General features: G+C 54.3%; 1 protein-coding gene across 1 annotated transcript in view; it reads right to left on the bottom strand.

Moving 5' to 3' along the window:
- Positions 1-1,757, bottom strand: part of LOC144250288 (cell adhesion molecule CEACAM5-like) — a 35,040-nt gene extending 33,283 nt beyond the window's left edge. The window contains 2 exon segments of the mRNA XM_077792801.1: positions 414-773; positions 1,630-1,757. Of these exon segments, the coding sequence (XP_077648927.1) occupies positions 414-773; positions 1,630-1,693 (424 nt within the window). The 5' untranslated portion in view covers positions 1,694-1,757.
- Between the last annotated feature and the right edge of the window lie 14,278 nt (positions 1,758-16,035).

Genomic DNA, 16,035 nt, shown 5'->3' on the forward strand with positions numbered 1-16,035 from the left:
GGCCACATGTCCTCAGGGTCACCTGGAGCCAGGACCCTGGGACAGAGGTCTCAAGCAGGGGCATCCTGGGGCTGACCTTCTCTGTGTGGACTCCAGGGCCCTCAGGCCAGGTCTGACTCAGTCCTGCAGGGTCTTTCTCAGGGCCATGCACCTGGGAAAGACACAGGGGCTGGGCTGAGACTGTTCTGCCTGGGCCGAGTCTCCCACCAGACCACCCTGCTCTCTGCCAGTGGATTCAAACAGAGGACTCGGATCTTCTGAAGTCTGTCTGCACTGCGTGTGTCCTGCAGTAAGTGCTCCAACTCCACTGTGGGGACATAATGCACAGGAGGAGGGAGGCAGACCAGTTCTTGGGGTCCTGTGTGTGCAGTGGAGTTGACCCTCCAACACCCAGAGGGCTGGGCATCACTCACCATGTACACGGAACTCTCCAGTTGCTGCCTTACTAACAAAATCAGCAGTTGTGGCTTGTAGGGTGTAGAATCCTATGTCCCCCTTTGTCACATTCACGAACAGCAGGGTCCCATTTGGGTATATTGTCTCACTACCACTGAATGCAGGGCCTTGGGTAGCTGCGTGTGTGAGATTCGAGTAGGATACAATTAGTCGGCTGCGGTGTGTTATTTGCCCTCTGTACCAGGAGTAGCCTACAGTGTTCCCCGACACATTGTGGACAAGTAGAAGAACGTCTCTCCCTTCAGCAGCATCGAAAGGCACTGGTTCAACAGTGAGCTGGGCAGTGGGGTGCGGGTTCCAGAAGGTTAGCAATGAGACTGGAGGGAAGAGAGAGAAATCCATCAATACTGGGCCCCCGTACTGAGTGGAAAGATGGGGCCCAGGCCCAGCAGGAGTCCTCATTTCTAAGCCTCGGGGGTGTGTGAGGGGTGTGCATGGTTGTCCCTGGGTCAAGGCCAGCAGCCTGACCTTCATTCCTTCACTACCTTGGAACCTGTCATCCTCTCCTAGGAACACCTTTCCCCAGGTGTCTGCGAGGCTGGCCCCTCAGGGCCCTCAGATCCCTGCTCACACCCAGGGCACCTGGGCACCCGCCTCCCCTGACCACCTCCTTACAGCCCCCAGGTCTTCCCTGTGGACATTCCCCTGCTCTCTGCCCTCCTGGATCTACACAGCACCTGGCCTCACCTGCAGATCTCCCTGTGGCCTGGCCTCCTGCCCTCTAGAGAGGAAGCTCCAGGAGGCAGAGACTAGTCTGACCCTTGTTGTGGCCCAGGGCCTGGACCAGGCTCAGCCTCCTGTGGGTGAGTGAAGCAGTGTCCCTGCCCTGAGCGTCCAGGTGTCTGTGTGCCAATGTCTGAGGCTGGTGGCTGCAGACAGTGTCCACTTGCCTTTCTGTTTGGAGAGTGGCCCTGACAGAGCTGTTCACACCAATTTTCATAATATAATGGCCCCTGGTGAGTAACTTGGGGAAGAGAACCCCTGAGCTTTCCATCCCCCTCATCAGCTCCAGGTCACTGAGAGTTTCCTGTTGGTGAGCTTCTCTTCTGTGTTCTGTTCCCATCGGGTTCTCAGTGAAGCCCTGTGTCCCCTGTGAGGGTCCTGTCCTCCCCAGGAGGCACCAGCAGGACTGTGCTCCACCTCCCACCCTCCTCAGGGAACTGTCCCTCTTACCTGCCAGCAGGACCCACTGCCAGGGGATGCCCCCTCTGCAGGGACAGGCTGAGGGGGGCTGCATGGTCCCTGCTGCTCTGTCCCCTCTGTGGAAGGAGCTTCACTGCAGACCCGCTGGGAAGCCGAGGTCCAGGCCAGTCAGCCCTGCTGCCCTGCTCCTCTCTGAGCTCAGCCTCCTCCCAGGGCAGGAGCACTTTCCTGGGTCACGTGGGCTGGGGGCGGGGTCTCTGTGGAGGAACCTCTCTGTCCCCTCCCTCTCAGTCCTGCTCCTGTCCCTTCTGCTTTCCCTGTTGGGTTTCACTACCCCATGCCACACCCTGAGGAGCAAGGCAGGTGCGGACGCTGTCCCCTGAGAGAAGTGGCTCACCCAGCACTGGCCTCAGCTGTGTCCTGGCCTCAGGGCTTTCAGCACCACCCAGGGAGCCCCTGGGGTCCCCTCACCCTGGGCATATTCCCCTTTATGGTATAGAATCCCAGGTTAGCCCTCTTTTTTCCCCATGTTCTCAAATGCTCTAGGAAGGTGGATTTCCTCCCAGCAGGAAGGGGACAGAGAGCCCCAGTTTCTTAGAAAGGGGCCCACTGAGTGATGGCTTGTGAGGGGACCTGCTCTCTGTCCTGGTGTCTCCAGCCTGGCCTCTGAGTGGCTATCTCAGGACTTCAGACCTTTTGTGTCCTGGGAGGGGAGGACTGTGGTAGTGGAGATAGGTGACCGTGGGCTCCTTGGTCCTCAGGGAGAGATTTTAGGGAGACCCTCCCTCTTCATTTTTTGGTGCAGCTGTGGCTCAGGCCTGCCCATGCCTTCCTTGGGTGGCCTCTGTCCTCTACCTAGTGATTCTCCTGTGGTCACCCTGACTTTCCCCATGGGTGATGTCTGGGTGCAGGGCTTGCTCAGAGACCTCTGCCAGCTCAGGGTCCTCACAGGCCCAGGAAGCAGTGGGGTGTGGGAGCCGAACAGGTTCGTGGGAGGCACCCTGCAGTCTATTGGGATGGAAATCAGGCCACATTTCCACCTCCTGAGCCAAAGCCTGGTTAGAGTGTCAGAATCAATCTGCCAAGTATAGACTGTGAGTCCCATGTCGCCCCCTGGTGGTCACAAGATATCCATGGCCAGTCCAGTGTCCAAATGGTGCAAGCTGGTTCTGACCTTGGGCACAGGTGGCTCTGACCTACAGTGTGCAGAGTGAGTCCTGTTCACCTTGGGTCCCCAGGCTGCCTGACTCTGTCCAGTGTAGGTGAGTCTAGAGGGAGGACGGGAGCTGTCCTGGGGACTCCTGCTCCAGAGTAGGGAGAACTGTGCACCAGGGGATGGGCAGCCTCAGGAGGGGCTGTCTGTTCCTGAGCCTTCAAAGGAAGGGCCTCCGGAAGTGTCTCTTGAGGCTTTAGGGTGAAACTACTTGCTTTGTGAGCTGGATCTCCAGTTGGCTGGTTTGTTTCTTGTGTTTAAATTCTTGGGTCTTAGCCCAAAGGGCCTGCGGGTTTGTCGTGTGAGTATTATGGAGATTATCTGGCCAGATACATGACACAGCCTCTCATCCCAGCTGTTCGGGAGGCTGAGGCAGGAGGATTGCAAGTTTGAGGCCAGCCCAGGCAACATGGTGAGAACTTGTATAAAAATAAAAAATTAAATGTAATACAGTGGTAGAGTGTCCCTGAGGACAATCCCTAGTCCCTCACCTCTCTCTCTCTCTCTCTCTCTCTCTCTCTCTCTCTCTCTCTCTCTCTCTCTCTCTCTCTCTTTTTCACACACACACACACACACACAAATATATATACACACAGTCACACACACACACACACATTATCTGAGCAGAGTGGGTGTGTCTTATACATCTTTTCTGAAGATTTTTATTGTGAAATATTTATTACAAAAATGTGCTCTATTAACCCTTTTAACTGAACAAATACATGCCATGATTCCATTCAAATATATAACAACACCTACTATTTTCAAAATCTTTTCATCACCTGCACTAAAATCCTAAAAATTAAGCAATCACATTTCAGGACCCCCTACCCCAGGTACCTTGAATCTATTGCCTGTCTCCATTAATTTGCGTATTTCATATAAATGAAATTATACAACCACATACCACTTTGCTTCTTGTTTAATCATGTTTTCTGGTTACTCAGGTTGTAATGTGCATCAGAACTTTATTTTTCATGGCCTATCAATAATCCAACATATTTGTGAGCCATGTTTTTTATGTATTTCTCTGTTGATGGACACGGGTTGTTTCCACACCTGCCTGTTGTGAAGGATGGTGTGGCGAGCCTTAGCCTGCAGGGAGCTATTGGAGTCCCTGTTTCCCATCCCGTGGGCATGTGCCCAGCCGTGGGAGTGCTGGGTGGATGGGCTTCTGCCTGGCTCTGGCAGGAAGTGCCCAAGTGCTCTCCACTGTGACTGCAGCTCTTCAGAGTCCCTGGGGAATATAGGAAGGTGTGGGGTGAGGTGTCATTGTGATTTTGATTTGCTTCCTTAGTGACTGATGACACTGAGCATCTTGTCATGTGCTTACTGGTCACTGGAACGTCTCTAGAGACAGGCCTTGCAAGCCCTTTGCCCTCCCCCTTCTCTTTCACTGCTGGGAATTGATCTGAGGGGCGCTGTACCTCTGAGCTACACCCCCAGCCTTTACATGTATTTATTTATTTTTGTTTTGAGACAGTTGCCCAGGCTGGCTGCAAACTTGGGACTCTCGTGTCTTGGATGCCTGGGGTTACAGACGCCCAGGACTGTGCCGGGGTCCTTGACCTCCTTTAAACATAGGTTATTCTTTGATTGCACATTTATACCTGTTCTTTATTTATTCTACCGTGAAACCATCATATCCCATGTACGATTTGCAAATATTTTCTTGCATTCTTTCACTTCAATTTCTTTGTTTTTAAACTCATTCACTCATTACTTTATTAGTAATTTTGTTAAAAGCCTATGGATCAATATTCATTTACAAAAACCTGTTCAGTCTTTTATGGTAAATACTTTATGTTTTTAAATATTAAATTCATTGTCACATTTGAACGTCTTTACAAGTGAGGATCCATTGTCCCTCTGCCTCCTGCTTCCTGGGAGGTGCTGTTGAGGTGGGTCTGTTCGGGATTCTCCTCCCCCTTCTCCGCCTCTCCCTCTCTCTCTTTCCAGAAGCAGAGGATTTTGTGTCCTGGGCATTTTTCTTTCTCTCCCAACAGCTCAGAGGACTGGGGCAGCTTATCTTCCTGCCGTTGTTCTTCTCTGTGCAGAGTTTCTGCTAAACCTGCTCTTCTTGGAGTTGCTGCTACTCTGTCCCTCGAGCACATGGACAAGCTGGTCACGGTCATAAAGCAGTTGTGTTGGTAGAGTTTGTGCAAAACCTTTAGAGTTCTGCACTAAGCCTGAGAGGAGCGCCAGCCACTTTCCTTACTTTCACAGATTCTGATCCCACGTTACCACCAAATCATGATGAGGATTTCCCTGTCCAAACACGAGAGTGGACATTCTGATGTACTCACAACATTCTCAGAATGGGGACAATTTCAGACTTGGTCTTCCTGTAATATTAGTTTTGTTCCATGGAAGTCCTTCCCAGTGTCTCTCCTCTGGCACACATTTGGGAGTACCAGCTGCATCTCCCCCATGATGCAGTGGGGGCAGCTGCGCTCACAGCTGGCTGTGGCCCCACAGAGCCCTTGGTACTTGGGTGGGACCAGGCAGTGCCCAACAGACCTGAGCATAGGTGGCTGCTTTCCAATGGTGATTCAGCTTCCGGAAGTTCCCAGTACCTGTGAGCAGAGTCAGAGGCAGAGAAGGCAGGACTCCAGGGAGAACTGGAATTGTCAAAAAAAAAAATGAAAGAGTGTGAAACCCTTCATGTCCAGTCCCTCAGCTACCAGTCAGGGCCCCTGTGGACATGGAGATATCCAAGACTCAAGGACATCCTCGGAGAGTGACCAGCTGCATCAGGTGGCAGTCTTTGGCCCTAGAGGCAGTTAGGAGCCTCCTTTAGTAATGTAATAAATTCAAAGAGGAAGAACATAGACAAGTTCCCCAGAACCCAACATAACAGCACACAGTCCCCAAGGATGACCAGCCCAGTGTCAGCATGAGCAGAAAGGCCTCCCTCCCGTCACCTTAAAAATGAGCAGAACGCACCTGTAAGGGCCAGTAACTGTGATGCGTGTTCTGTTCTTCTAGAAGCCTGTGAATGTCAGAATTAGCACTTTATCTCTTAAGGATGGGAGAGCTGTCCACACAATGTGGACTCAAGTGGACTGTGCTGTCCATGTAGCTGCCATACATTCGTGTGGCTCACCCTCTCTCTGCACAGCAATGAGGTGCTCCGTGTCCTTGCTCACTGTCACCCCTGCACACAGCGGGAGGAGGCTCACACTTCCCCTTAGTCCTAGAAACATCTCGGTTCCCCTTTTTCCCCCACCCAGAATTGTCCAAATTCTCCTGGTCACAGTGTTGGGACCCCAGGTGGAGGTCTGTTCAGGATGGTGTGAAGGGAACAGTCCCTGAGGTTGTGTACCTCCAGATCCCAGCAGAGGGCACTTGGGCCTGTGATGATGTCAAAATGAGTGAGAGGAGCAGAGGTCAGGAACAAGGACAACAGAATCGCCCAGAGCCTGAGAGGTGGTGGGTAAACGGTGAGGACCCTAAAGGTTCCCCTGTCACCTGCCCCCTGAAGAGGATCAGCGAAGGCCCCTGTGGCTCCAAGTGGGCCCAGGGTTGGGGCAGCAGAGTGCTGCAGGCCCAGGGGCTGGTGAGACCCCAGCTATGTCCAGCCACCTGATCTGTGTGGGGTTGAGTCAACTTAATGAACGATCCGCAGTCTACAACGTGGAACATGAAGAGAAATTCCTGTGCTGTCCTCTCCTCTTACTAAGACCTTTCTTCCTAACTTAGAACCATCTTTGCTGTCTTTGCTCAGAGGCCTCCTGAGGTGGTGAGAGTGGCCCAGGGACTGTCCAGGGTCCTAGGTGTGGGCTCAGATCACAGGCTTCCTCTTCTCAGTGTGCACAGAGCTCCCCACGTCCATGATGTCATGGACCCAGCAGGTGTCACTGATGTGTGGCTACAGACCCTTGGGAAGCCCACAGTGCTCTAGAGGTTCAGGCAGGTGTGCGGCCATCACCTAGAAACATGTCTTCTCCAGGGACAAGTGATTGACAGTGACCAGCACCAGTCAGTCTCTGCCCTCTTACACTCAGGTCTCCTGCCAATTGGGGAGGATTTCATCTGCTGAGTAGTCACTGGAGGTTGGTGTAGACAGTGAGCCTCAGCCAAGGGCCATTTTGCCATCCAGGGGACATCTGGCAGTGTTGGGAAATACTTTTGATAGTCACAGGTGGAGGAGAGAGTTATACTGAACTTAGGAGGTGGAATCCCAGATGGTGCTCAACACCCCACAGCACACAGCCCCCCAAGGATGACCAGCCCCAGTGTCAGTGGAGAGGAGAGGGGAGCCCTGCTCTGCGCCCTTCTCTGACCTCCCCAGAGCCTCCCCTCACCCAGCTCCTTCCCACCCCTCACCACCTCTCCCACACCTCAGCCCCCTCCCCCTGCATCTTCAGGTTCATCCTCCAAAGGTGCCCTTTGCCCAACGTCAGCCTCACTGCCCTTGGCATGTCCTCCAGGGGGCAAGCAGGCTCTTCCCCACGTTCAGGGGAGCCTTGCTGTCCTCTGGCTGCTCTTCCTACCCCATCCCCAAGTCCTGAGCTGAGCTGCAGACTTTCCCAGGAGGAAGCCCCTGGGAAGGCACCAGGGACCCCAGGGAAGAACCTCCCGCAGGAGGCGTGGGCACATGGAACCAACTCCAGGGCCCTGGTCAGTGGGGAGGAGGAAGGTCCCAGACTCGGTGGCTGGACACTCAGGGCCCTGATGTCCTTGCCTATGTGGCCACTGGGGAAATGGCTGTATCCCTAAAGGCTGTGTCACCTGGGATATGTGTAAATAGGTGTCAGCAGGGCTGCTGTGGAACATTCCAGAGTGGACCTTCTACAATGGGATAAGGGACGTCCCAGGTATGCTCACTTGGAAGAATCAGGAAAGATGTGACAGTCACCAGGCACAGATGCCATCAGGGTCTGAGGGAGCAGAAGGTCTCTGGGCCTCAGTGTCACCCCTGAGTCAGAACCAGAAAGTTGGGCGTGTGTGGTCCTGCCCACTCACCTCAGCAGGGGCCGTTGCTGGTTGTCTGTGGGGAACTGGGCTTCCCACCACCCCCTTGCAGGGCAGAGGAGGATCTGGAACCTTCCCCTAGAGTCAGACAGTGGAGGAAGCAGGTGAGTTAGGAGATGGAGGTGGGAGCTCTTGGTTGATGGGCAGCCAGGAGGCGCCCAGGCTCTGAGTGCTGCAGCTGACAGTGGTCAGAGTGGTCCTCTGGGAATCCAGCCTTGTCCCTGCAAATGTTCATGAACTTCCCACCTCTGTGCTCCTCAGTTCCCTTCCTGAGCTCCTAGCCACAGCCACCCTCACAGCTGAGGCCCTGGGTCCTACACCAGCACTTTGTCCCCATCTCACTGTGCAGCTCTGTGTGGCTGCCCACCTCTCTCCTACCCCCAGGTCTTCTGAGTGGCTGTCCCAACACCCCTGTCCACACCAGGGTAAAAGGCCATCTGAAGGCACAGTTTTCCTTCCTGGTGGGCTGAGGGATCAGCACTGTGGCCCCTGAGTCCTGATTATCAGGGTCCCCGGGAGGTGGCAGCAGCTGAGCAGAGCTGGGGAGCCAGAGACTGGGGTGGGTGGGACCCAGGAATGACTGATCTTGCTGGTGTAGATAGCAGGTGGCTTGTGCTGTGGGAACAGGGAATTTAATGGGGAATGAGAGGTGTTTTCTCATTTTAGAGCCTTTTTGGGTTTGGAACTGCGAGTTCCCTTGAATGTCACTGTCAACCTCAGAGCTATGAATGTATGGCACAGACTTCAGATTCCACACTCTGATGCAGGTTGATATTGAGAGCACCATCAGCCTGGCCCAGGGGACCCTCTGCATGTGCAGCTGCTGCAGACAGCTGTGCTCTCTGTTGGGAACAGTGCTGCTTCCTCCCTGGGCCTCCTGATCCCAGCTCCCTGATGCCCCAGCCTCCCAGCAGACCAATCACTCACGCCCCATCTCAGTCCTCACAGAAGTCCATGAGCTGACTGCCCAGGGGCATCGTGCCTGTCATTGGCTGTGAGTGCTCCTGATGTCTGCCTGGTGCTGTCCAAGATCCTGCAGGTATCCTGAGGTGAGAGAGAGAGAGAGAGAGAGAGAGAGAGAGAGAGAGCACCTGCAAACATGTGCAACCTGAGGCTCAGGGATTTTGAGAGTCATATAACAAATATTTATTTAAATGCAAGAATCCAGGGAGTAGGACCTGTCTGATAGATAATAAATGGTATTTCCTATTGAGCGAGCATTGTCCTCTCTGCTTCACAGTTCATTTCCTGTTCAGAACATTGTTCATGTAGATGACACACCCATGCTCACAGGAGTGATGGGGGGAAAAGCATTTTTGACAATGACCTGGAAGGTAAGGAGATGAGGATTTCCATCCTGAGAAAGTCACCTTGTGAGGGGGTCACAGGCACGGGGCCTCCGTGGGGACTTTAGTGAAATGTCTCTTCAATTTCAGCATAGACACACACACACACACACACTGGGGATTGAAGCCCTGGGTGCTTACCACTGAACTATATCCCCAGCCCTTTTTTCTTTTTAAATGGAGTCTTCATAAGTTGCTGAGGCTGGCCTGGAATGTGTGACCTCCTGCCTCAGCCTCAGAGTCATTGGGATTCCAGGAGCATCCACTGGCAGAGCAGAGGTCTGCTTCTCTGATGCATGTGCTATTGTTATCTAGAGTCACCAAGTGTTCTGGGGTCTGTAACTCTAGAGAAAAGTTACTGATTAGACACTTTTTTTTCAGGGATAGCTGACCTCATTGTTTAAGGTAACAGAGGAAGACCTGGGCACAATGGTGCACTCCTGTAATCCCGGCAGCTCTGGAGATTGAGGCAGGAGGAGCCTAGGTTTGAGGCCAGCCTGAGAAACTTAGCAAGGCCCCCAAAACATAGTGAGATTCTGTCTCAAAGTAAAAAGAGCTGAGGATGTGGTTCAGTGGTTTTGCACCCCTGGGTTGGACCCTGAATGCCCCCTCAAAAAAAAAAAAAGCAGAACAAGAGAGAAGAACAAAAGCCAAAAACAATTTTTAAAGGAACCTCAACTTTTGCTGGAGAACAGTTTCAATGCCAGGGCGCATTGGTCATCGTTGTCCTCTACAGCAGAGCTAGTGGGAAGCTAATAGTGTCTTGCTCCAGGGTGTGACCTCTAAAATTAGTGCTGTTTAAAGTCAACTAAAAGGAAGTGAAGCTGGAGAGTGCACTTAGGGTCTCCCTCAATACAAGGGGAGGGTGCCTTCGTGGGGAGGAAAGTGAGGTCTTCAGGAGGAGGTGTGGGCGCTCAGCCTTGGAAAGTTCCAGTGACAGAGCAGCAGGTGCTGAGGGTTTGCTCTCCTCAGTCATTCCTGTGTTTATGGCTCCTGACGTGGGTCGGGGGGGAAAGGATGGATCTGTGAGGAACATGTGGCATCCCGGTGCCCTGGCATCCTCTGGAGATTGTACAGGCCCCAAGGAGGCCAAATGTGCTGGGATTTTTGGAAAATGGCCTTGTGATTTTCACTCAGGACAGTCTGAGGAATCTGTCCTGGTGGCTGGCAAGGTAAGAACCTTGGTCTGCATGTGGCCTCAGTGTGACTCCACCTTTTGGGGTCAAATTCCCTTTAGGGCAGGTTCTAGAGCAGGGTGGAGAAGACCCCACTGTCAGCTGGGAGGGGTCCTGTGTTGAGGGGTCTTGCTGAGTGGAACCTGCCCATCCCCCCAAGTCACCCCAGTGTCTGGAGCTCTGCCGTCTTCCAGGCAGGAAGCTCGATGCCTGGCCCCGTGTGGTTCCCCTCAGCACCCCCAGTTCTCTATATCCTGACAGTGGCTACTCCTCGGTGGCCTGCCTGTGGCCAGGCCCAGATCTCCCCCAAGGGCCCTGTGAGTCTGTCAGAGAAGGATCTGGAAGGCCTGTGAGACAGGAGGAGGGGGAGATGGGGCCTCCTTACTTCTGGGATGACTGGTTTGTGACATCCATCCAGTGATTGAGACTAGGAGGAGGAGGGGTCAGAGCAGGGCAAAGACACACTTTATTTATGGGCAGAAAGACCCCTTCTGTGCATGCAGAACTGAGGCCTGAGGGGTCTGCGTCCTGAAGGTCAGGCAGGAAGTGTCCCATTGGGGCCTGGTGTCCCAGGAACAGATCATCGGCCTCCCCAGACACAGACTCCAGGATGCGCTGACACAGCAGGCCTGGCCCAGGTCTTGCTCCAGGGTGACCAGGCCTGACTCTCTGCAGAAGGACCCATGCAGCACTTACGGGAACCCAGGATTGGCACTTCCTGTCTCACATGGAGGAGCGGGAGCCCCGTCCCTCCTCTTCAGTCCTGGACACCAGAGATGTTTGTGACGTGGCTCTGAGACACATGCCCCAGAGACTCAGCCTCTCCACACACCTCACAGGGGCACAGCCACACCAGGTTTGTCTAGAGGCACCTGGAGGAGGACCCAGGGAGTGGGCTGGGCAGGGCAGGAGGGCACAGGCACTGTCCACAGAGCCAGGCTGGGCAGAAGCACCCCTCTTGGACAATGACCTAAGGGCATGCTCTTTGGAAGGCAAGCAGCAGGGGCCCAGGGCTTCTGTGTATCTCTTTCTCTCTGAGCTCCCTGTCTCAGGGCCTTCTCTGGTGATGTGGTCAGTCAGCACCCCCTGGGCTGAGGAGTCTGAAGGACACAGTGAGAGAAAAGCTGTCTGCTCATTCACCAGTCACCCACCTGGGTGGGGAAGAGGAGATGCCTCTGTCTGGAGAGTCCCTTGTCCTGTTTCACCCCCCAACCCCTAGGGCCAAGGGCTGAACTCAGGGCACTGCACATGCTAGGTAAGAGCTCTGCCACTGAGCTAAATCCCCAACCCCTGTCCTGCAACCTCTCCGGAAAAACTCCCCTAGCAGGCTCTATGGGACAGGACCCACCACTATGCTCAGGGCAGGGACCTGAGGGGCCATATGCTCCCTGGGGATAGGTGTGGAAGAAGGTCACCACATCAGCTTTGTGAATGATGATCTGACGCCTACAGTGTAGAGAGGGTCACCCACCAGCTGCTCCACCAGGGACCCTCTATAGCTCCAGGGCATGGGGCACCTCTGCAGTTGTCCATGATGGTGCTCAGCTGTCCCTCACAGGGTCAGGGGTGCACTGGGGCATCATTTTTCAAACTGGGGCTCAGAGGCACACAGTTCCCAGAACCTTTAAGGTCAGGGAGAGAGCCCTATACCTTGGGGAGGACAGAGGAGGCCTGTTATGGGGAAGCTGTGGTCCCTACTCCAATGACATGTGTCCAGAAATCCTCTGTGTCGTGGTGGATGAAGGCCACTCCCTGGGTAGGGGCTGGTGTTTGCTGGTGCAGGAGGGTGAGGCCTGCAGGAGCTGGTGCAGGCCTGGTAGTGGGTGCTGGGGGCTTTGGGGTTATTCCTTAGCAGGACTCAGCCTGGGCTTGGGTCCCCTGGGGCAGGTGTGCCTGGGAGCATCTTCCAGGGGGATGGTGGAGCCACAGGGCGGGAGAGGCCTTGTCCTTTCATCACTGTCCCTCTCTGGGTCTCAGCCCAGGTGCCCCTGTCCCTGCAGAACACCATCTCGCTCCACAGTGGAGAGGACGCCTGTGAGACCTGCAAAGGGTGGGACCTGGTGTCTCATAGGACCTTAGGCCAAGAATAATGGGCCTGTCAGTTCACAGAGCATTTACTGACTCAGTTCCAGTCCTGAGGACTGTCCACCTTCACTTGATTAATGATTAATGATTAATGATTCTCAACAGCTGTATAAACCTAAGTGCCTGATAACTTCCACTTGACAGCAAAAAATATTCAACAGAGTTGAGTAACTGATAGGAGGGGCCAAAGGAGGGTCATAATTCATTGTCAGCTGAGGGTGTCACTCTTGGTAGAAATAAAAGGGTTTAGAGTGATTCACCCCGGCATCCTCCTGTCTGACGGCGTCAATGCTGAGGGTGCTGTGGTCCTGGGACAGCTGCCTGCTCTCTGTGACCTGCAGACTCTGGCTACGAAGATCCACCCGGTGAAGATCCCAGTGTTATCTGAGAGGCAGGCCCTGACCAGACTGCAGTTTTGTGTTGGTGGCATGAGTGGAGGGTTCCCTGGCCCCCACTGCTGCTCTGTCCCCTCTGTGGAAGGAGCTTCACTGCAGACCCACTGGGAAGCCGAGGTCTAGGCCAGTCAGCCCTGCTGCCCTGCTCCTCTCTGAGCTCAGCCTCCTCCCAGGGCAGGAGCACTTTCCTGGGTCACAGGGCTGGGGGCGGGTCTCTGTTCAGGAAGCCTCTCTGTCCCCTCCCTCTCAGTCCTGCCTCCTGTCCCTTCTGCTTTCCCTGTTGGGTTTCACTACTGCATGCCACACCTTGAGGAGCAAGGCAGGTGGGGACGCTGTCCCCTGAGAGAAGTGGCTCACCCAGCACTGGCCTCAGCTGTGTCCTGGCCTCAGGGCTTTCAGCACCACCCAGGGAGCCCCTGGGGTCCCCTCACCCTGGGCATATTTCCTTCATGACAGAGAATCCCAGTTTGGCCCACGTCTCCCCTTGTTCTCCCCCCTCTGGAAGGTGGATTGCTCCCGGCAGGAAGGGGTCCTACTTGGCTCTGGAGCTAGAATGGGTCCCACTGACGAATGACTGGTGGGGGGACCTGTCCTCTACCTCTGTGTCACCAGCCTAGCTCAGAGTCCCACATCTAAGTGTCTCAGAGGGAGCCCCAGGGCCTGGGCATGTGGGGCAGGCGACCTGAGTACTTGGAAGAAAGTATGTGGCAGTGGGAGGCAGTGTCCCTGGGCTCTGCTGTCCTTGGGGAAAGATTTCAGGGAGAGGTTTTCTCTCCATTTGTTGGTGCAGCTGAGGCTCAGGCCTGCCCGTGTCCTCTGTGGGTGGCCTCTGTCCTCTGCCTGGGTGGTTCTCTTGTGGTCACCCTGGCTTTCCTCATGGATGAAGACAGGAAGGAGGTAACTATACAGGGGCCTGTGGCCAAGCACCCAAAGAGGATTGGTGGGGACAGCAGGCATGAGGGAGGGAGCCCAGGTGGCCATTGGTTCCAAGGTGGAAGTCAGGTACACCTCCACCTCCATCTCTAGCCAAAACCAAAGATTCAACATGCCGAGTGTTGGCTAGGAGTTCCATTGTCACCCCTTGAGCTCCTGAGGAGACCTGTTGCCAGCATCAGGGACTATAGCAGGGATGCTGCCCTGGGTCTAAATGCTGAGAGCTGGCCCTGACCCCTGGGCACAGGTGGCCCTGACCTACAGGCTGCAGCTTGTGTCCCAGGTTGCCTGACACCCAGTACAGGGTGAATCTAGTGAGAAGACAAGAGTTGTCCTGAGGACTCCTGCTCAGAGCTGGGAGAGCTTTGCACCCAGGATGCGTGTCACATTCCATGACTAAAACACTCAGGGTCACTCCAGGTGAACTGGGCTGCACAGAGACAGAGATACCTTTTTCTTTGGGTCCTGTGATGGCTCCTCTGACCAGAGGGGTCCTTGGAAAAGGGAGGGGAGAGAGAGAGAGAATGTGCTGAATGCTCTTATTGGGGAGAAGCCATTCACATGAGGCAAGGGGTCAGGTTTCAGGGGGTTGAGCCTAGCTTCCTGATGTCTGCTGTCAGCAGGTTGATTGACATCTATGAAGGCCACACCCAAAGGCAGAGCAAAAGAAGGGGACTCACAAAAGGTGTTTCCATGGAACATTCTATCCCAAACAGGGCAAAGGGGTAGGATTACAAAAGAATAGGTGAGTATAGCTCAATCCCAGGGGTATGCCTACTCAGAAGACTGGCCTTGCTATCCAAGAGGGGTGGGGACAGAGTCAGCAATCATGGCACTACTGTGTCAGATCCCTGTGCTGCATCAGAACTGGAAGGCATGGTAACTCAATGTGGCCCCCCACAGATGGGCCTCAGGAGGAGCCATTTGTCCCAAGGATTCAAAGGAAGAGCATGGGGAAGTATCCCTTGGAGCTCTAGGGAGAGGAAACCAGCTTAGGGGACAGTCCCAGAACGCCAGGTTTCTCCATCATGGCACATAGGAACTTGGCTCCAAAGTCATCTCTGACCCTGTCTGGCTTCTGCTTAGACCTGCTCACAGGGTCCAGGAACTGGAGATGCTGCCACCTGCATCTCCACCAGGGTTCCCTGGTTCCTCTGTTGGGAAGAGAAAGCCCCGTGAACCCCCAGCCCCTCTGAGATGGAAACAAAGTCAGGTCCTGTGTGCTGAGCCCCCCTCATGCCCCAGACTCCTTGGGCTGCTGAGATGTCTGCAGGGACCATAGGCACAGGAATCCTCAGGCCTGGTGCCCTTGAGGCTGAGAGTCACCTTCCTCCGTGGTCACATGGGGCTCTGGCTTTCCCTGGTAGAAATTCCATCTGGGATGGGGAATCTGGAGTTAGTTCCAGATCAGCATCAGTGAGTGGAGGAAGGACAGGCAGCTGCCCAGACCTCCTGGGAAAAGGGATGTCACTCACTGGGTAGAGATGGGGACAGGTTGTCAGGGCTGTGCAAAGAATCAGGAATGACCCCTCACTGTTAGGAGGCCTCTGTCTTCCCCCAACACCACCAGCATGAAGGCCTCATCTCTGGCAGCTTCAGGCACTTGCTGGCCTTCTCCAGAGCTGAGGCCAGTGTTCCTTTGTCCACATGGAACATAGTCTGACTTTGGTGGCCACGTGGAGGTCATGTGCTTTGATTGATTAGTTCTCTATACATTTCATGAGTATTCATGGAGCATCTGTTACGTGTCGGGCACTGGGCTGGGAGTCCCATGGAGGGCAGGACAGACGTGGTCCCTGCATTCATGGAGTCTCTCTTGTTCAGGGCAGACAGACACCCAGGGAGCACCTGGAACCGAGGAGCTAGCTGAAACAGAGAAGGGCCAGTGGTGACAGAGTTTAGGCAGCCAGGGCCTGTGCAAGTGTGGGAGCTCAGAAGGCTCCCCTGGGAAAGGGCCTTTCTGACCAGGACTTGAGGCCAGAGGACCTGCCCCTGGGAAGACCTGAAAGAATAGGGGCAGGAGCTGGCTGCAGAGGATGGCCTTCAGCATGGAGCTGGCAGAGGCCATCTGGGGCAGCTTAGAGAAGCAGGAGGACTGTGGGCTGAGGCAGAGCTGGGGAGCCCTGGGGAGCAGCCAAGCTGGGCTCTGCCGCCCTCTGGTGGACAGTGAGGAGAGTGTAAACAGGAGACTTGGAAATATTTTCTTTTTTACATTGTTTTTAAGCATGTATGTAATATACATTTAATTTTAAATATGCACTACTTTTATCTTTGTATTCTAAAAAACGCTCTATCTCTCTCTCATATCAACT

This window comes from Urocitellus parryii, chromosome 15 (assembly GCF_045843805.1).
Source record: "Urocitellus parryii isolate mUroPar1 chromosome 15, mUroPar1.hap1, whole genome shotgun sequence".
Classification (NCBI taxonomy): domain Eukaryota; kingdom Metazoa; phylum Chordata; class Mammalia; order Rodentia; family Sciuridae; genus Urocitellus; species Urocitellus parryii.